This window comes from Caloenas nicobarica, chromosome 6 (assembly GCF_036013445.1).
Source record: "Caloenas nicobarica isolate bCalNic1 chromosome 6, bCalNic1.hap1, whole genome shotgun sequence".
NCBI classification, from domain to species: Eukaryota; Metazoa; Chordata; class Aves; order Columbiformes; family Columbidae; genus Caloenas; species Caloenas nicobarica.
Window position 1 is genome coordinate 2,437,147 of NC_088250.1, and position 20,404 is coordinate 2,457,550.

The following is a 20,404-nucleotide window of genomic DNA, read 5'->3' on the forward strand; positions in this document are numbered from 1 at the left end:
AATTGTGTTCTGTAGTATATCAGTGGTGCCTTAAAATGACTGTTAATGCAAATCGGTGATCCACACCCTTTCATTAAATATTATCGGGAGATTAATTAGCTAAAATATCAGTGACTTGTACCGATATGATTAGATGTAACTGCAGCAGGGTAGAACTGCTGCATGAGCTTAAAGCCAGAGATAAGCCAGGTTTTTATATTTTACCCAAACCAATCTTTGAGTATCATGAGTATCAGATGTATCTCATAAGTGTATGCAGTAAATTTATTGAAGTGCAGCCAAGTAATTGAGTCAGTCAGCCTTCAGTATCCCAAAACAAGCATTTATTTATCCGACATGACAAAACATATCCCGGACTTTAATGGAATATATAATACAATCATTCTGTACTGACCTAATTCAGCACATCTTCATGAAGTTTGCAGTTGGACAGGTCTGTGCCAGATCCCATGAAACTCAAGGGAATTCTGTCCAATTTTTTCATTTTTTTTTCTCCTATACCACCTGGAGGGGATCTCTGTCTTTCTCGGACACGATGATGTTGATTTTGTTCTGTAGGTGGATAGCTAGCGCGTCACGCAGCTCTGACAAGAAGCCTCGCTCGGTGTTGCTGTGCTCACACAGAATAACACTTATCCCATTGGCAACCGCATCCAGAACGTCGTGGTGGGACATCTCTCCTGCCATTTGGAGAAAGAAAGAAGTGTGCAGAGTGGTTTGGAAGTGGAACGTCCGGAAGATTCTGTAGACATTAAGTTCCATTAGGGAACTGTCAGGAACTGAGGAAATACCTTGTGTCTTGCCAAAGGAGAAACACACCAAGGGTTGCAACAGCCTGCCATCAACACCGATTTTGTGTTGAAATAATGCACGTATAACAATGTTTTAATTCAAATAATCTTCACTGTGCCATATAGCCATCTGATCCGCAATAGCTCTTATGTTATTTTTCTATAATTCCAATAACTGATTGTTTCTCAGTTATAACAGGTAATTCTTTCTGGCCGGATCTTTCAACAGCCAGTCAACTATTTTCTTTTGTTTTTTTTCCTTTTTTGCCTAGTGACTATTTTTATAAAGAAAGAGCACCAAAATCTTTTACCTGTGAGATAGAGGTCAGCTTCCATTCCCTTCAGGACGCTGCTCCCAGAGCCAGCACACAGAGCAACCTTCTTCACTGGTGATTCTGCAGGACACAAGGTGCCAGTTAAACCCCTTTCCCTCTGCTCAGCCCTCGTGGCAGTACTGCTATTAAGTGTTTCACGATAACCGCTACCTTCATTTTAGAGTCAATGTAAATTTGTTGGAGGAAGAGACACATCTGTCCGTTTGAAAGAGCCAAGGGCCTAGAACATCTCAGATCATACTGCAAGATCCTCAGTGTACCGAACAGATGTGTAGATTTTTTGTTTTTTCTTCAAGGGGGAGGAAAGTTTGCAGAAAACCATACCATTAAAAATCTGCCCGTTTGCTATGATTCCTGTTTCCAAGCTGTTACATATGTGATAGTGATAGGAGAGTTAATTCTCCATATATATGACATTCACTAGGGAGAGGGGACATACCACAAAGTTTTCAATTTCTATTAAGGTTTTACAGCACATTGCCATGTAATTACTGTTGATTTGTGGCATCACACCCCACAATCCCACACCACAACGAGAGCCTTCAAAAGTGTTTGGTTTGGGGTTTTTTTAATGTAAATGATAGTTTAAGTGTCTTGTAATAAGACTTCTGTCTCATGAGTTCTCAACAAATTTGCTCTCAGATTCTAATAGTTGTGGCCTTGGAGATTAGGATAGAGGGTAAGAGGATGCTTGTTCCACATTTTTATTAGTGACCCACTGAGCTAGAATAGTTCACCTTCTTTGCCACTTCTCTTCATTAAAAAATGGACAGTTACACGTTTGTAAGGACACCATAAAGCATCTTACTACTTTAAAGTGCTTTGAAATTTACCATTCAGTCACAAAAGGGAGCGTACAATGAAATGGTACACGTTTGAGTCTGATAACCTGGGGGGGAAATCTTAGTAGTTATACAAATGATGGAAAAGGATGTCTTGTATTCAACTTGGACTGCCCCTTCTTCACAGTGACAGATACAGAACTTCCAATTAAAAACACAGGTGGGATTCTTTTTGCGTGATTACATCATGTGAATTCAAAACCGCTATGTCTTGTCTCAGTGCTTCATCCCCCTTGGAAGTGAACCCATCCGAGGCCACGGTGTTTCACACACTCAGGCTGCTTGTCCTCCTGCAATACCGGTTCTAATACCTTACTGGCAGGCCCCTTTACCTAGAGCCTTGCCCGTTCCCAGGGCTAAGCGGATGTGCGGTAATTTTAGGTGGCTTTTGATCCGTCCGATTACGTCTGACAAGGACACTGGCTCACTCAGTGTGCACAAACGTCCCATTCCCGTGTGGGGAAGAAGAGGCTGAAAAGAAATGAAAATCACTGTGAGAAAGCTGACTCCAGAAATTCTCATTGCTTTCCAGTAATATGTGATTTTATTACCTTTTGTAATGAGAGAATCTCGGTCCTGTGATAAAGAAGGCTATTCTGGGACAGTAAAGCCACCACCTCCAACAGAGCTTTCTGAGAGCAGCTCAGACTGACTCGTGTTTGCTCCTCACTGTCAACCCTGAGGAAAGATACGCTTGGTGCTTGCTAAGGAACTAGATAAAATTGCAGCATCATATTAATCTAAATCAAAGCTGTTCTATTATCCCAGTGGCTATTCTACCACAGAGAAAGCAAAAAGATGTCGTGATAGCCTAACCTAGTCTAGTCTCTTCTCTTGGAAGAAACAGATATGGGTATTTAACTCAACTGTCCTCTTCAAATTTCCTGTTAATACTCTGCTTTACCACCTCTAATCTACGTGATGCTACACTGAGTTGCTGTTACCGTTTAGTATAGCACAGATTGATCAGAAAAGGATGATGATTCCTTAACATCCAAGATCTGCTGCAGAAAAAAACAGCAGCAACGCACAGAGAAACCAAGGGATTACAACCGTAAAATACAATTCCAATTCCGTGGGTTTGTTTCAAACGACGGAAAGAATGCAACGTTAGAGAGCGAAGCCAGTACCTGGCAGGGAGTGTGGTGAGACAGGAGATCTCCTGGATGTCTCTGATTTTGGACAGCACCGCGTCCAGGTGCTCGGTGCTGCCCGCACAGAACTCCACCCGGTGCGTGCCCTCGGTGGGCTGGCTCGGCGCAGCTGACGGGTGCAGCGGGACGCAAGTACAGGCACCTGAGAAAACGGCACGAGACAGCTGTTTCATAAAGCTGGATAAATATCCTGACGCTGATTTAGCATGAATCCTAACGAGAAGGCAATAAAAAGGTGCAGATTTTGCACTTCAATCCATTTTCTGTTTTCCAGAAGTGAGAACTTGCCCTGTTGTCTCCATTAGGCACAGGCTATTTTAAGTGCAAAGAAGTTGGTGGAGATGTATTGTCATTCTTAATGCAATCTGTTTTATCCTAAGAATTGTGCCAAATCAAAATAGTTTCTGGTTCATAAACCAGGCTGGAAAAAAATGTAGCCATTTTCACAATACAGAGTAAAAATCTAAAAGAATTTCAGATACCTTAAGTCTTTTGCAAACAGTGCGATCTTGGACTTTATAAATTAAAGGTGGTGATTTAAAGTCAGTCGTCTGAACTTTGCAACCAAGATGGACAACAAATAATGCTGCGCCAGTTCCGACTGCCTCCCATAGCGCAGTCGTGCATCTGAAAATGTCCTCTAGTGTCTACATCTGGTATTCCTCACCCAGACAAATTCCCTAAAATATGCCTAGGGTACTTGGAAGTACTAGAAGATGGGGGTGGGGAAAGTACCTAAATCATACCTGTAAAAGCCGGAATAAAGGAAAATAAAGGAAGGTCCCCCATAATATATAGTGAAGAATGACGTTAACTTTTTTGTTTGTTTGTTTTTAACAGAATCTCACCGAGTCCCTTGGCCAGCCAGGCATTGACTCCATGCGGTATGGCATCATACGCCGTGTGTGGGGAGTAAATCCCGACTCTGTGCTCCAGGGCCCGGACCACCAGCCGCTCCTTCCAGGTCTGCCACGTTACCCGCTTGAGCGGCACGAATATGGGAGGGTGGTAAGAAAGAACGAGCTCTGCCTTCCTCCGCACGGCCTCCTCCATCACCTCCTCCGTGAGGTCGTTGGTGAGGAACAGGGTGTTCACGGTGTGGGGAGGACTCGGCTCCACCAACAGCCCCACATTGTCCCAGCTCTCGGCCAGCGAGAGGGACGCGAAGTCACCCAGGGCAGACACGAGCGCCCGCAGCTCCATGAGGCAGCGAGCAGGCGGGCGGCGCAGGGCACAGCAAAGGGACCGGTGCAGCAGCGGCACGCCCGGCAGCAGCATGCAGCTCTGCGGAGGGAAAACGGGCAGGAATGAGCGGGGGTCTCACCGCTTGAAGCAGCAGGGGTAAGGATGTTGTGCTGCCAATGCGGCCCGGCCTCCCCCCGCCGCGGCACCACCGAGACCACTGGCGGTGCCGCCCTGGCCGCGTAGACCTGGCCGCGGGGTAGACCTCACCGCCGCCCGAGCCGCGGAGTAGACCTCACCGCCGCCCGAGCCGCGGAGTAGACCTCACTGCCGCCCGAGCCGCGGAGTAGACCACACCGCCGCCCGCGCCCCGGGGTAGACCGCACCGCCGCCTAAGCCGCGGAGTAGACCTCACCGCCGCCCGGGCCGCGGGGTCGACCGCACCGCCGCCCAAGCCGCGGGATAGACCTCACCACCGCCCAGACTGCGGGGTAGACCTGGCCGCGGCGTAGACCGCGCCGCCGCCCCGGGACCCGCACTCGCCTCCTGCCGGGGCCCCGTGGTGGGTCCTCGCCTGGCCCTGCCCCTTCCGCCGCGTCGCCGCTGAGCGGGGCGGCCCCGCCCCTTCCTGCCCGTCCGCGCGAACCGCTGCCCGGGGGCGGGGGCTGCGGTGGGTCCGGGTCTCGGCAGGTTCGTGCGAGGCCGCGGGGTGGCCGGGCGAGGGGCGCGGGGTGGCCGGAGCGGTGCCGCCTGGCAGGATCGCTCGGCCGTGGGGCGGCGAAGGAGTGGAGTTTGGGGTGGGATTACCTCAAATCGGGAGAAAAGAGGAGCCGAGGGCCGGCGGGTCGCAGTGCGTTGCTGGGCAGGGTATAGAGAGACCATCAGCCGGTAAAACTGTTCATTTCCACACAGCTGCGATTTCATTGACATCCTTCCAAATGCCTTACTTAAAAATGTGACTAAAACGAAAAAAAAAAAAAAAAAAGTTAGATCCTGTGCTTGGATGCGGGGATCTGACGGCTGAAGGTTGCTCCGAATCGCGCTTCTGCTTAGGTACAGGCATGTGGTTTTTATCGAATTGCTGTCAGTTGTAAAACCGTGATCTTTGGAAAAGCTACGATTGCTTAGCATAAACTTTCACCTTAGAAAAGGGTGGGTTTTGCCCCCATTCCCTTTCTCTAAGCTACTTTGTTCTTCTCTCTAGTTCTATATATGCTGTGTAGCTGCATAATGCAAGTAAAACATTTATCCACAGGGTCACTTGACTGGCACTGCAAAACTATGTGCTATAAAAGCACATAACCACACAGTATTTTAGAATCAAAAAGAACTGGGGATTGGTGGGGAAAAAAAAAAAATCCTGTGTTTACTTTGCAGGAAATTGCTGTACACGGACCTACCTTAACTTTCCGATAAGTGGACATGGTGAGAACAGTGGCACTTTTAATGTATTTTCATTCTCTCTGAAATGGTCATCTCCTGGAGAGGGAACAGCTGCTCTGCATCTCAAAGCCTTACACATCCCATTCTGGTGCTGGGAAGAATTTGTAACGAAAAGTTCAGGTTTTCATTGCAGACTTATAACAAGATATCGCGAAAAGGAAAATACATCCACTTACACAAGTCTAAAAGATAATTAGACTTTCAGTTCTAAGCTCCTAAATTTTCGTCCTGCTTTGGCTAATATTTGGTCATGTAGTTTGGTTTCTTTTGCCACAGAAGCATCATTCAAGTCGCAAGTACGTAGCCCTGTGCGAGTGTATGTAACCTACGCTTCAAGTTTAGCCACTCGGGAATAGAGATATGACTGTGTGTCTTAAACTGTACATACACCTTTTATAGGATTTTCATAGACATTACAGGCAACTATCTCCTCCCCTGTACCTGTACGCTTCTGGAACGGTACACCAGTATCATCACAATGCTGATTTTTATTAGTTTTCCTGTACACTTATCCCCAGTATTACTTGGTTTTGCACAGTTTAGCCCTTTCCGTGGGAGCACCGTGCTATATTGCCCTATAGAGCTGTATTTGCTGTGGTGGCTGGGTAACTGCCGTTTGAAATTTTATAAAGGTTGTTAAGAAGTTCTTAAGGAAAGTGTGTGATTTTGTAGATTTGCTTATTTGTGAAGGCAAATGATTTATGGTGCCGTTCAAAACCGGCCTTATCACTCACAAGACTGCAGGCCTGTTGTTCCTCTGATTGTAAACCAGTGGGGTATGTGCACCACACAGTGATCTTCTGAAACTGATATGTTATATCTATCTCTATATATAATAATAAATTTAAGTAAGTATCTCTGGACTGTAACAGCTTCTGCATTACCGTGGCAAACTTGCTTTGTCCTGAAACAAAATGAAACCAGGTGCTTGCTGGGAATGTGGAAGGTTTGTGGCAGTAGCCGTGCCTATGGCCAAATGTTGAAACAGTGGTTATTTGCAGTGGGAAGTCGCTTATGCTACTGGTGGAGCTGGGAAATAGAAGCGAGTCTGCCAGTGTTTCATTGCTGATTTAATTATTCTTTTCTGGCTCTTGCCCAGGCTGTCACGCTGCACACTGACGTGGGAGATATTAAAATCGAGCTGTTCTGCGAGCGCACACCCAAGACTTGTGAAGTAAGTAGCAGGAGTGAGACTGCCCAGCGTTGAAACAGAGCGGTAGAAATAGAGGAGGTGAAGTGGCTTTTCTTATTTGTCTTTTCACATAACGGCATGTTACCATTTTAAGCTGGTAACAGTGCCTGTCCCACTCACGGAGCTTTTCCTGTCGTGTGTACCTGTGCAGTTTGGCACACTGCCTGGAGCTTTGCTGCCCGTTTCTCACCAGGTGAGGTTTAGCTCAGGGCCGCTTCTCTCCAAGTTCTAACATCTCACAAAGCATCCTTTGCCCGTAAGGAAATACGGCACATTGTCTAGGATTCCCAAATTTCCCTGGGTTTGCTCGCACTTGCACAGACTTTATTTTAATTTAAAAGAGTGAGAATCAATCCCAGTCTGTCAGAGGCCCCAGGTTTTCCTTTCTGCAATAAACTTAAGCTTAAATTGAAATAATTTAATTTTTAACCAAAGAAGCTGAGGCATGAAGTTATCAATTACAAAATGACATTTACGAAATAAAAATGTTGAATGAAAGTGATACTTCTGAGCATGTCTCAGGCTTCTCGTTTGTTTCTGAAGTCAGACAACCTTGCGCTTTAAGTTTTATTTAAAATCCTTTCTGTGACGGTGTCAAAGGAGCATATTAACTGTGATTTGTTTATGACTGTTCTGTGGCAATACTCTGGAATTCACGTGGTCGCAACGCAGAGCAGAGACAAAAGTGTTGGCCTTGGCCTTGCCAGTGCTGTTGTTTTAGTAAGAGGATCCTATGTCTGAATTATTTGCTAATATGGTTTGTTTCATTTCCTTAGAATTTCCTGGCTCTCTGTGCTAGTAACTACTACAATGGCTGCATATTTCACCGGAATATAAAGGGCTTCATGGTTCAGACAGGAGATCCATTAGGTAAATTATTCTGCCAGGGTCTCTATAGAAAAATGCACATTAAAAAAAATCTATAAATGTAAAGAAATTGTAAGTATTAATATTAAACCCAAAACATGAAGTAAAAATAAAATATAAGAATTATTGTGTTGCTGGGGGAGGTTTTTATGACGAGATTAGTTTTCTGTGGTGAGCTTACAGAAGAGCAGCCATTAACCTCGTTCTAAATAATCACACATGCTACATAGAGCATTCCACAAACTTTAGTTTTTCCAGCTCTTTCCACGAAATGTGATGGTTCTGCTGACCTATCAGCTGTTGAACAGGTGGCACTCACTCCAGGGTTTTCTGTGGTTTCTACCTGAAGGGCTGCGCTGCCTCTAAAGCATCTGGGGAAAGTGTCCCAGGTGGTGCCGGCTGTTTGGGAGAAAATTGGATTCAGCTGTGTCTGTTTGCACTTCATCCTGGGTTTCATTTGAGGGTGTGTCAAGGCTTTTGTTCTGCTGCTTAAGAGGAGTTCCTTCCATAGAGTTATGCCTCTGCTCAGTGCAGTTTGCAGTCTGCAAATCCAGTGATGTGTTGTGGTGCTTCTTTACCAGGCACTGGGAAAGGAGGTAACAGCATCTGGGGCAAGAAGTTCGAAGATGAATTCAGTGAATACCTCAAGGTATTTCTGTGTTCTCGATATGCAGTTGTGTTTCCCTGTGAATTTTCCGGTCAGCATTGTGTTGTACCGTATTTCATAGCCCTTTTGTCATAGCGAAGCAAAGTATAATCCCAAGACAAAGGGACAGAAAGCTCATTATTAAAATAGGAACAGCTGTTTCTGCACTTGGCGAGTTGGGTTTGAGGGTTCTCACTACTGAGGCCTGGAGCAGAAAGACTTTGTAACAAAGTATTTTTTGTGCGCTGAAGGCAAAGAAGTAATTTCTCATTGTAAGGGCAATTTTGAGGAGCTAACCATGGAACTGTGGTGGAATATATTAGCAACCACTTTTGGTTCTCAGTAACGGTACCGAGGCAGAGTAGGAGGTCACGGAGCGCCGTGTCCAGGTGCAAGTCCTGCTGTCACACGGGTGGATCCACGCTGAGCTTTCTCTCCTCTTTCAGCACAGCGTCCGCGGGGTCGTTTCAATGGCAAACAACGGGCCCAACACCAACGGGTCGCAGTTCTTCATCACTTACGGCAAGCAGCCGCACCTGGACATGAAGTACACCGTGTTCGGAAAGTAAGTGACCCGATCGCCTGCCTTCCGAGCCTACTGGGGGAGGATTCGAACATCTCGGGGACACACGTAGTGCAAATTTAGGAGCTTGTGGTTCTAAAGCTTTTTGAAAGATCGCACGTGTAGGTGTAAATGTACGTTCTTGCGCTATCACCAGAATTAGGCGCTCCAAAACGCCTCTTCATTTTTCGTAGTAGTAAGGAATTCTGTGAAAATGGGCGTATTGAAAATTACCTTCAAGATGGAGCTTTTTTTTTTGGTTGTTTTTTGGTTCTCCTCGCCCGCTTACCTTTTCGTCTGTGCCCGAACGGATGCAGCCTGATTTTAAGCAAACTCCAGAACAACTGGATACAGGGTTGTAGGGTTTGCAGAGTAGCAAAGAGTCTGAGTAGGGACTGGCTCTAGGGATGGAGGTTCTGACGTGGTCACGCATCTGTTGAGGTGGAACTTCTGTTGATCAGATAAAACTTATGGAACTGACGGTTTATAAAATCGGATGAGGTTGTTAAAACATGTTTATAGGCACTACTAATAATATATAATCCGCAAAGCAAGTGTTTTAATTTCTGAGCTTTTCAGATCTACTTTTTCTATCCCAGAGCCATGGTAATGTCTTTTGCTTGTGGTTAAAAAGCCTTTAGCGTACAAGTGACTGCTGCGAGAAAGTTGCCTGTGTTAAATGGAGTTAAATATTCAAAGGAAACTATTGGGGTGTGCAAATACTATTTTCTACCATTTGTGGTGTTTATAGGCAGCTCAGTATAGGCGTTCCTTTCATTTTTTTTCTTGCCGCTTCTTCAGCCCGAACAGGAAATCTGAAAGCCTGAACTTATTTGTACTGTTAGATTTACCCAGTTATTCATGATTTTGTCCGGTCTTGTCTTTGAGTCAGAAGGTTAGAAATCAGTGTCTCACATTTGGAAATGGATTTTCCAGCCCTGGGATTTCAGTCATTCACAGTGAAGTTTGGTATGGCCAGTATCTTGCTGCTATTAAACCTCCGCCACGATGGGTCTTTATACAGCTACGGGTGCTGTAAAATATGACACAGGTCGGTGGGCATTATTTCCACTTTTTACCAGAATCTGTCATGGATGCTTAATATTTCCTTTCAAAATATATGCCATGTATCATGTTTTGGCCGTCTTGCGTCCCTTGCAAAGCCCTTGCCCTGTGATAGTTTATTGTAAAATGCTTGGAGATATCTCAGTTGGGAAGTTTCAGTCGTTATTAGAAGGAGATTCCCAGCGCTTGTGCTTTTCTTCCAGAGTTATTGATGGCTTGGACACCCTGGATGAGCTGGAGAAGCTGCCTGTGAATGAGAAAACCTACCGACCTCTGAACGATGTTCGCATTAAAGATATTACAATTCACGCCAACCCTTTTGCTCTGTAGCCACAGAGTGCCTCGGCACATCCTTTAGAGACTGGTCAGCTCAGCTGCTGGGTTACGGGGTTTCCAGTGCCATTAAAAGGGTTCCTGGAGCTGGATCACACCTTTGCTCACTGGAGGCAGGATTTCAGGAGTTGTGACCTTTTGGGACTTGTCACATGGGAGTTTTAGAAGCCACTTTCTCTCCAGAGTATGTTCCAGGATTTTGATTTTTAAACGTTGCTTTTTATACTTGTAAAATAAGAAAAGGCTTTTTAAAATATTTTTTTTTGTTTGCAAATCTTTGTTTTCTGCCCTATCTTTCGTAGTGATACCATGTTGAAACAATGTCCTTTACTACAATTTCATACTGCCGGTTTTCTGAAGCTTGCTCGTGTATTATAAATTCTAACCTTCCTTCCTTACTTTACTGGTGTTTAGAAAACTTGAGTAAGACATGCAGTTTTTCCCCTAGGTGAGAGCAGTGCCATAGACAGATGAAACCTTTCCTAGAGGATTAAAGACGGCGTTTAGAGGAGCGCTTGCTCCTGTACTGCTGTGTTGGGACGGTCACCCCTTCAGCCTCCCCAAAAGGTAGATTGGGAACTATTGCTTCTGCCTCTGGCACGACACTTTTGGTATGAAAGAGTAAGCGTTTGGGTCATGACGTGGCTGTCGGTTGAAAATAGAGAACCGTAGATTTATTTTAACTTGGTTTTCGTGACTTTACTGCACGAGCGGTAAACACAACAGAGGGTAGTGACACAAAGACTGGGGTCAGACTTCTAATCAAGAATATACAGCCAAAATAATAAAAGATCCTGTAGCCAAGATGATGCTGAACAAATGAGAAAGCTGACTGGAACCTTTCCTACAGTGCCAAGGAACAAATAATTTAAAATGCTGACATTTAGCACTGAACTGGAAACAATTTCAGGTCTATTTTATTTGTTTTCCTCCATAAAAAGAAGGCTGTTGTATAGAATGTGTGAAATACAGGGACACTGAGCAATTTGCTCTCTGGGGGATGACATTAATTTTAGATCCTTTCTTTTATCTAAAGCTGTGTATTGAAAGGAGAGTGGTCTTACAGGACAGGATTACATCGGAACTTTAAAAAAACTGGATTGTGTGTTTTCCTGTTTGTGGCTCTGAACCTTTCCCGGGTTCTCCCCAAGAACCTGGAATAGAACAGGAAAAAATAACAGTGGGCTTGGTGGAAGAGAAAGCGAGACAGAGTGGGAAGGAGCCCAGCTGTGGAACGGTGTGGTTTTACTTGTGGGTGGTAAAGAAAAATACATTAACACAGCACTCTTGCCTTATGGCTGTGATGGAGGGTCTCATTGTATATGTTCTAGTTTGTCTCTGAGCTCTGCTGGCATTTTGGTGTTACAGGTACGTGGTGCTGGGAGCTGGAGGGTAACGGACAAAAAGAAAACAATGGTGCATTATCTAGGGACAGCATGAAACTGGTATGTGTAATGTACATATTGTGTGTTGATCACATGGGCAGTTGGGGAAATTAAAAAAAAAAAAAATATATAGGGTCATTTATCAGGGTTGGAAGTGTTTCAGAAGGTTTAGCCCTTCCCAGAATTAAAAAAAAAAAAAAAAAAAAGGTATCTCTGTTAGTCATATGTGGTCCTTTAGAGCTCTGATGCAAAGCTGATCTGGTAGGTGCTGGTTAGAGCCAGGAAGATGCTGCAGGGAGCGGAGCATCTCCCGTGTGAGGAAAGGCTGAGGAGCTGGGGCTCTGGAGCTGGAGAAGAGGAGACTGAGGGGTGACCTCATTAATGTTTATAAATATAGAAAGGGTGGGTGTCAGGAGGATGGAGCCAGGCTCTTCTGGGTGACAACCAGTGATAGGACAAGGGGCAATGGGTGCAAACTGGAACACAGGAGGTTCCACTGAAAGATGAGAAGAAACTTCTTCCTGGTGAGGGTGCCAGAGCCTGGCCCAGGCTGCCCAGGGAGGCTGTGGAGTCTCCTTCTCTGCAGACATTCCAACCCGCCTGGACACCTTCCTGTGTAACCTCATCTGGGTGTTCCTGCTCCGGCGGGGGGGTTGCGCTGGGTGAGCTTTCCCGGTCCCTTCCCACCCCTGACGCTCCGTGGTTCTGTGATTCTGTGAGAGCCGTTCACACGCGTTTGGGGACGCGGGTTCACACGGAACGGGCCGTGGCAGCGGGGGCGCGGCGGCGGGCGCCAGGACCCGGGAGGCTCCGCAGGGCGGAGCGCGGGCGCGCGCTGCGTGCGGCGTCACCCCGTGCGCGTGACGCGCGGGCCGCTCTCCAGAACGTTCCGGCCGGCGCCATTTTGCGGCGGGGCCGACGTAGACCCGGAGAGCGGCGGGGACCGGGGAGCCGAGGTGGGGAGGCGGCGGGGGCGGGCGGGAGGTCGATTCGTCCCTCGGGGAGCGCGGCCGGGGCGCCCCGGGGTCAGGCGCCGTGTTCCGCGCCCGCGGAAAATGGCTCCGGGGTTGGGGGGGGGCGCAGGGCCTGTGGGCCGCGCCGCGCTCGGTCGGACAGCGACACCGGCCCGTCTGGTGCTCCATAGCGGGGATGACCCGAGTCTTAGCGTCGTTTTGGCTTGGCACCTGGAGTTCTGCGGGAACTGAGGGGAAAGGGGTTCGGAAGCCGCAGGGCGGTGTTTGGGTGCCCTGAGGAGCGGGGGGGTGGTGTGTATTCCCCACCAAAAAGTGGTTGATTGGAAAAAGCTCTTGAAGGAAAAACAGAAACAAGCAAAGGAAACGGGAAACGAACAAAAACTAACCGAACAAACCCCAAGCGGACAGAAACGAACCGAACAAAACTGAAAACGGACAAAACTGACCAAAAAAACCTGGAAACAAACACTGACCAAACCCCAAATAAACCAAAGCTAACCAAAGAAAACGGGAAACAAACGCTAACCAAACCCCAAATAAACCAAAACTAACCAAACCAAAAACAAACGCTAACCAAACCCCAAATAAACCAAAACTAACCAAACCAAAAACAAACGCTAACCAAACCCCAAATAAACCAAAACTAACCAAACCAAAACCAAACGCTAACCAAACCCCAAATAAACCAAAACTAACCAAACCAAAACCAAATGCTAACCAAACCCCAAATAAACCAAAACTAACCAAAGAAAACGGGAAACAAACACTGACCAAACCCCAAATAAACCAAAACTAACCAAAGAAAACGGGAAACAAACACTGACCAAACCCCAAATAAACCAAAACTAACCAAAGAAAACGGGAAACAAACACTGACCAAACCCCAAATAAACCAAAACTAATCAAAACTAACGAAAGAAAACTGAAAACAAACACTGACCAAACCCCAAATAAACCAAAACTAACCAAAGAAAACGGGAAACAAACACTGACCAAACCCCAAATAAACCAAAACTAACCAAAGAAAACGGGAAACAAACACTGACCAAACCCCAAATAAACCAAAGCTAACCAAAGAAAACGGGAAACAAACACTGACCAAACCCCAAATAAACCAAAACTAACCAAAGAAAACGGGAAACAAACACTGACCAAACCCCAAATAAACCAAAACTAACCAAACCAAAACCCCCAAAGCCAAACAAAAACACAACGTGGAAGAGCGAGCAGAGAAAACACGAAAATTGCATAGTTGAGGAAAAACGCAGCCCTCGTTGTAGTGTTAGATGGGTAATTAATGGCTTTGGAAATGAACCGTTTGTCCACGCGATGGAATTAAAGGAGCAAACTTGTTGCAGATGCGGCATTCCAGGAGGAGCAGCCATCCCGAGTGGGGCAGGAGAGGCAGCAGCAAGAGGAGGAGATCGAGATCGGTCAGTGCGCGGGACAAACACCCGCTCTCCGGCCGCCCTCCGCGCAGGTGAGTAATTATAAATTAAAATTATAAATTTGAATCCCTTATCAGCAGGGATCCGGTTTGAGACTTCGTTGTTCTCATCAGCTCCTCTGCCAAGGTGTTCAGTTGGGAGTTTTGAAAAGAAGCTGCCAAATTCATGGATACTGTGATTAAGTTATAAAAGACATATCCATCATTAACCAGTTGACGTGATCCGTGCTTTCCGACCACCTGCAAAACCAGGGGATGTTTTTCAAGTTTTAGATCCTTCTGCACGACAAGAGGGAGGCAGAAGATTGAGTGATGCGTTGTTAAGAAGCAGAGTGCTTAGTTTATATTTGGCTAATAATTAATAGATGTATTGTAAGTAAGAAACTAAACAATTATAACTGTCATCATCAATTATTTCTTAGTATAGATGTATGTCAAAATTTCCAAAATTTTTAATTAATATGTAATAATTATGTGAATATAAGCAATGCAAGAGCATCTAGTCTTTGGAGCACTTGTGGAGGGTGATCCCCCGAGCTCCCCAGCGCTGATAAAATACAGAATGCTGCTTAACAGCATAACTGACTCTGCTGTTAAGTTTATTTCTTCATTTCAGTTCAAGATCTTTCAAGAGAGATGTCTCGCAGCTTAAAGCAAAAAGTTGTCTTGACAGGTGTGCTGGAATCAGTTTAATTAGGTATTTTGGATCCTCTGTTCATAGTAGCAGGTCTGTAACGGAGCGGGAGCGTCCCGAGCGGCACTACGTGGAGGAGTACAGGAGCAAGGACAAGCAGGGCTGGGGCTCTGGGCACCACAGCAGCAAATCCTCAGGTCACAGCGGCAGGAGCAGCTACGGGAGGAGACACAGGACACACCGCGCTGCCTGTCGCCAGCGGCACCCATCACAGGTTGTGCGGCAAATTCCGATTTAGGAGTTTTTTATTGTCGTAAGAAGATAGATTCTTATCTGGGCAGTAGAGCGTGGGGGTTTGGGGAGTTCTGTTGATAATATTGATAGTTTATTCCTTTAGCTAATGTTAGTAGGTTATTCTTTTTGCTAGGATTTTTTTTCTTTCAGTGAAAACGTACAGTTTGTAGGTATGTTTGTGATACCACAGAGCATAGTCCTGCTGTTTGTTGGATATGTTTGGGCAGATTAATGAATAATAACCATCAGTTATAGAGGCATCACTTTAATGCCTTCAGAGTTTTTATTATGAGCATTTATTTCAGCCCTACTCAAAAATCCAAGCACAAGCTTTTAAACTTGCTTTTGACTAAGTATCACTGGAATAGCAAGGAGATAATGTCAGATTTTTACTTAAAAAAATATATATTTGGTAAGATATTTAAGTATCACTGAAAAATGTGTAGAATCAGATGTGTGTGATGTCTGCCCACTAGCAGGGCACTGTTTCTGGTCTTTGTTTCGTATTTACCGCTTAAAAAAGCTGAAGATAGGATTTATAATTCAAGACCTTCAGCTGAGACAGTCTAAAGTAAATGTTTGTGCTATTTATGATTTTTTAAAAATATGTTTAAATAACCAGTCTAAATATTTGATAATCTTGACTACTTAAGATGGGTGTTTTAATTGGGCCACAAGGCTATTTTATTTATAGATATAGATATGTCAGATAATAATTAAGTCTTTGCTTAAGAAAAAAATACGGACACTGAAATCCTAAAGTAAAATTCAGTGAACCGATCTTTGAAAAGAAAAACGATTGTGTTGTAATTTTTTGTTGCCACTTTGAGTATCATCTCATCTGAAAATCTGTTCCTTGCCATGTTTTTCTCCTGTAACATAAACTATGTGCCCTGTGAATTTCCGGGGACTGAATTTGCAATTGCTCCTGCCCACCGTTTGTGGCCTGGCGCGTGTCTGAACGCCCGAATGTCTCCCCGCTGACTGAATTTCGTATTCTGCCCTGAATTCACTCGGGTTTATTGCTTGGCTGGACCATCTTGGTGCCGCTGCAGAAGAGTCATCGAAGCAAAAGATCCAGGAGTGTAGAGGATGATGAGGAGGGTCACCTGGTCTGTCAGAGTGGAGACGTACTAAGTGCAAGATGTATAGAATATTTTATTAACTTTTCAGATAGAATAAGTTCTTTTAGCATAAGATGTGAGGGGGCTTTGGAGGTCTTTTCTTTCTGTCTTCTTGTTTGTTCGGGGGTGGGTGTTGTTGTTCTTTTCTATAGAATGTAAATGTATTTCTTTTTTTTTTTTCTTTTTCCCCTCTTTTTTTTCCCCCCAAAAACCAGTAAATGAAGTTAATTAATGTACTAGAATGAGACCCCTGTAAATATGCCTTGATGAGAGTTGTCTAAGAACATCTCTCAAACTAGATATTTACAATTTAAAGCAGCACAGTCTAGAATAATCTTCGTGATAGTACTTAAGTTTTTTCTTTGTATTATTTTTATTTGCTCGTTTGTTAATAGCTGAGTAACTTCGCGACTTCTGTGACTGAGAGTGGATTTTTCTTTGTAGATGAGATCGTTGCTACTTTGGGTGAAGGTGCTTTTGGAAAAGTGGTGGAATGCATCGATCACAGAGCGTGAGTCTTTTATGAAATATGGTTGTTCTTACCGGTCTGTCTCAGCGCGGGTGGGAAGGGCTTTCAGTTGGGGCAGGTTTTGTCTTTCCTGCCCCAGGGGCTTGTGTGACATCCCGGAGCTGACAGCAGCTGTGATGCGGTGAAGATAAATCAAGAACGTGGTTGGTGTTTAAGGCGGTTTTGCCGAAACAGCACGAAACTCGGGTGTTGTCACTGCAGGTGGCCTGTGACACCTCGGGGACGTGTTCAGTGCCGAAGTGACTGGGACACGGGGTGGGTTCTGCAGCACATGAACACACAGGGAGTTAGATGGGCTTGGAACCTCGTAGAATAACACTGGTATGGTGGAAAGAGCAAATTGTAGTTGTATTTGTGCATAAACTTTGGTTACGTTGGCAGTGGGCACTTCATAAAAAAAAAAGACCTTTCTGATACAGTTCCCGTTATTATATATATGTTTTATGTATATTTGGTTTTATGTATGTGCGTGTATATATTATCACCATGTACATATATACACATATGTACATTCACATACACACATGTATATATGTATATTTGTGTGTGTGTGTGTATATATATATATACACACACGTATATGGTGATAATTACTGAATATTCTTAGTAAAAGCTGCTCATTGTTCTCATCGCTGCTGACACCTGTCCCTCCAGGGAAGGCAGGCACGTGGCTGTGAAAATCGTGAAAAACGTGGCCAGGTACTCGGAAGCGGCACGTGCGGAAATCCAGGTGCTGGCGCATCTGAACACGTCGGACCCTGGCAGCACGTAGTAAGTACCGCAGCCCCTGCTCTGGGATTGGAGCATCACCCAACCTGCTGCAATCCACGCATTTCTCGCTTTTGCAGCCGCTGTGTACAGATGTTGGAGTGGTTCGAGTACCATGGACACGTCTGCATCGTCTTTGAGCTGCTGGGGCTCAGCACCTACGACTTCATTAAAGAGAACGGCTTTCTGCCGTTCCGCCTGGACCACATTAGGCGGATGGCATATCAGATCTGCAAATCAGTGAACTGTGAGCCTGTTTCTTTTTTTGCTTTAGTTGTTAAAATTTTCCTTGTAGAACTTACTAACTCGATTTGTTGTCTTGCAGTTTTGCATTTGAACAAGTTGACACATACAGATCTAAAACCGGAAAATATTTTATTTGTGAAATCTGACTACGTAGAAGAGTATAACCCCAAACTGGTAAGTTGCTGTCCTTGTCCTCCCGTCCCTCAGCCGTCCCCTGGCTTTATTTGGTCACCCGCATCCCACCGTGTTTCCTTTCAGAAATGCGACGAGCGCACACTGAAAAACCCAGACATCAAAGTTGTGGACTTTGGGAGCGCAACGTACGATGACGAGTATCACAGCACGCTGGTGTCCACGCGGCATTACAGAGCTCCGGAGGTCATCCTGGGTCAGTGGAAATCCTGTGCCTCAGGTTTTTTGTGTGCTACCCAAGTGTTGCGCGTCTTGCTTGAGCCGTTTGCCTGTTTGCAGTCTGGTCTAAACATGAACCTTCTGGATCTTTCCCCAGCGCTGGGCTGGTCCCAGCCGTGCGACGTGTGGAGCATTGGCTGCATCCTCATCGAGTACTACCTGGGCTTCACCGTGTTCCCGGTAGGTAACTGGGGGAATGGTCCACTAAAAACTGCTGCGTTTGGCACAAAGGAACTTGCTCAGCAGATTTCTGCAGGTTGCCTTCTGGCAACGTTTTAGCAGCAGCTTGATACCAAGGCCACCCTACTAACATTTGTGAGTTACAAGCTACACTAGTTATAGATGTAGCTTCATCTGTCACCATCCTACTCAAACACCTGCATTGTCATCCTGACTATTGCTGAAACTTCACATTTATGAAAAAAAATAAGGCAGGGTCAAGGGAAAAAAAAACCCAGTAATTTGTAACTTATTGCAGGAAACAAACGATTACAGCCTCTTTTTGTTTTAATCTGAAATGGTTGGTTGCAGGGTACAGTCCAAAATGAAATAAGGTTATTATTGTGTGGTTCTGGATTAACTTCCTGTCACAACACCCAAAAGTGTCCATTTCCCTCCAGACCCACGACAGCCGAGAACACCTGGCAATGATGGAGCGAATCCTGGGGCCTCTGCCAGACCACATGATCAAGAAAACCAGGTAATTACCTTTCTCCATCCCTGCACTGTATTTCCAGATTTTTTTTTTTTTTACATTGGTTATTAAACCAGAAGTTTAATCATTGAACTCAGATTATTTTTTTTGCCCTATTTAACAAGCTGGCCACTCTGATGGAATGTTCCCAGATCATCTCCTGAGCTGTGAACAAACATGCTGATCAACTTCTAGGGAAGGGACAAAACAGAATCTTTGAATAACAAACTCTGGTCTGTTTGTTTAAGGAAACGCAAATATTTCCGCCATGAGCGGCTGGATTGGGATGAGCACAGTTCTGCTGGCAGATACGTCTCCAGGCACTGCAAGCCCCTGAAGGTAAGACAGCAGGGGAAAATGCTTTGGGGAAAGATGCTCTAAGTACAATTGTTAGATCATAAAACCCACCTTGTGTCATTTTCTTCCTGAAGGAATTAATGACCTGCCACGATCCTGACCACGAGAACCTCTTTGACCTCATTGGGAAGATGCTGGAGTATGACCCAGCCAAGCGCATCACTCTAGAAGAGGCCCTGAAACATCCTTTCTTTTTGCCCCTGAAACAGGACCAAAGGGCCCTGTCCCCAGTCGCCGAGCAGCCTGACGCCGCTGCCAGCCCACCAAAGAAACACAAGAAGTGTTAAGTGTCTGTTGGGTACAGGCAGTTTGCATTTCTGGAGCAGCACGGGCCTGGCTGGCAGCGCGGCCAGGGCTCTAGAAAGCTGCTGGGCAGCTCTGGGTGGAACAGTCTCTCCCTCCAGAACAGAGGCCGAGCTGCGAGGCAGCCCCCCTGGAACACGGGGCACCAGCTGGGACAGCCAGCAGGCCCAGCTGCCACCGCACAGCTGCAACTAAATGCCAAAGCCCTTGGGGAGCTGGACACCCCCTCCAGACAGGTTACTTAGAGCACATGCTCCAGACACAAGTGTCACACAAACCCAGTCTCTTCAGAGGCTTCTTTGTTTCATCTGCAGACAGAACTGCCATAAATCTCATTTGCCCTATGCTGTCTACTTACCTATAGATAGAAGATCCAAGTGGTAAAGTGGATTCGATTGGGAAAGGCCTTAAATTACATTATTCCAGTTGAAAATACAGGACATAGAATATTTGACTGAAAGGGAGTTATTCATGCAGTTAGAAACTTTTCTGTAGCTAGCACAGTCATCATTTGGATTTAGTTCAAGATGGTAACACCCTGGGCCAGTTTTAATGTTTTTTTTTTCTCAAGGAACTACCCAGAGTTTGCGAGTTGGAACAAAGAGAATGTAAGAGCTCACGGTTCTCTTAGTTGTTTTCCAAGAGCCAAGGTCTTTCTGCCTTTTTTCCTCTTCCTTGGGCTCAGCTGCTTGGTACAGAGGAAGTGCATTGAGTATCTTTTATTTTATATTTTCCACTTTTTATATATATATATATTTATATAATTATTATTAATGCTATATTAGTAGTATTTTATAATTTTATTAAACTGTGTTCATCTCAATCC

General features: G+C 45.3%; 3 protein-coding genes across 7 annotated transcripts; 2 read left to right on the forward strand and 1 right to left on the reverse strand.

Annotated features, from left to right (window-relative positions):
• Positions 1 to 315: 315 nt before the first annotated feature.
• Positions 316 to 4,891, reverse strand: NIF3L1 (NGG1 interacting factor 3 like 1). 3 transcript variants are annotated; one of them, XM_065637908.1, is made up of 7 exons: positions 4,848 to 4,891; positions 3,971 to 4,406; positions 3,099 to 3,264; positions 2,520 to 2,646; positions 2,301 to 2,439; positions 1,103 to 1,186; positions 316 to 680 (listed from the first exon to the last, which is right to left on the reverse strand). In XM_065637908.1, exons 2-7 carry the CDS (start codon positions 4,398 to 4,400, stop codon positions 496 to 498), a joined length of 1,131 nt encoding a protein of 376 aa, XP_065493980.1. In that variant the 5' UTR covers positions 4,401 to 4,406; positions 4,848 to 4,891; the 3' UTR covers positions 316 to 495. The 3 variants fall into 3 exon arrangements, with proteins under 3 accessions (XP_065493980.1, XP_065493982.1, XP_065493981.1); XM_065637910.1 differs by lacking the exon at positions 4,848 to 4,891 and adding an exon at positions 4,802 to 4,847; XM_065637909.1 differs by lacking the exon at positions 4,848 to 4,891 and adding an exon at positions 4,575 to 4,594.
• Positions 4,892 to 4,919: 28 nt separating this feature from the next.
• PPIL3 (peptidylprolyl isomerase like 3) lies at positions 4,920 to 11,857 on the forward strand. 3 transcript variants are annotated; one of them, XR_010606423.1, is made up of 9 exons: positions 4,920 to 4,994; positions 5,682 to 5,729; positions 6,847 to 6,921; positions 7,716 to 7,809; positions 8,388 to 8,455; positions 8,899 to 9,017; positions 10,283 to 10,596; positions 10,861 to 10,979; positions 11,781 to 11,857. XR_010606423.1 is itself a non-coding variant. In XM_065638234.1 (7 exons), the coding sequence occupies exons 2-7, from the start codon at positions 5,727 to 5,729 to the stop codon at positions 10,407 to 10,409; spliced, it is 486 nt and encodes a 161-aa protein (XP_065494306.1). In that variant the 5' UTR covers positions 4,920 to 4,994; positions 5,682 to 5,726; the 3' UTR covers positions 10,410 to 11,491. The 3 variants fall into 3 exon arrangements, 1 of the variants encoding a protein (XP_065494306.1); XR_010606422.1 differs by having other exon boundaries at positions 10,283 to 10,979; XM_065638234.1 differs by lacking the exon at positions 11,781 to 11,857 and having other exon boundaries at positions 10,283 to 11,491.
• Positions 11,858 to 12,677: 820 nt separating this feature from the next.
• CLK1 (CDC like kinase 1) lies at positions 12,678 to 20,396 on the forward strand. The gene is made up of 13 exons (XM_065638229.1): positions 12,678 to 12,753; positions 14,130 to 14,251; positions 14,940 to 15,126; positions 16,202 to 16,292; positions 16,715 to 16,781; positions 17,454 to 17,570; positions 17,648 to 17,814; positions 17,893 to 17,987; positions 18,072 to 18,201; positions 18,322 to 18,404; positions 18,845 to 18,924; positions 19,167 to 19,257; positions 19,350 to 20,396. Exons 2-13 carry the CDS (start codon positions 14,130 to 14,132, stop codon positions 19,560 to 19,562), a joined length of 1,443 nt encoding a protein of 480 aa, XP_065494301.1. The 5' UTR covers positions 12,678 to 12,753; the 3' UTR covers positions 19,563 to 20,396.
• The last annotated feature ends 8 nt before the right edge of the window (positions 20,397 to 20,404 follow it).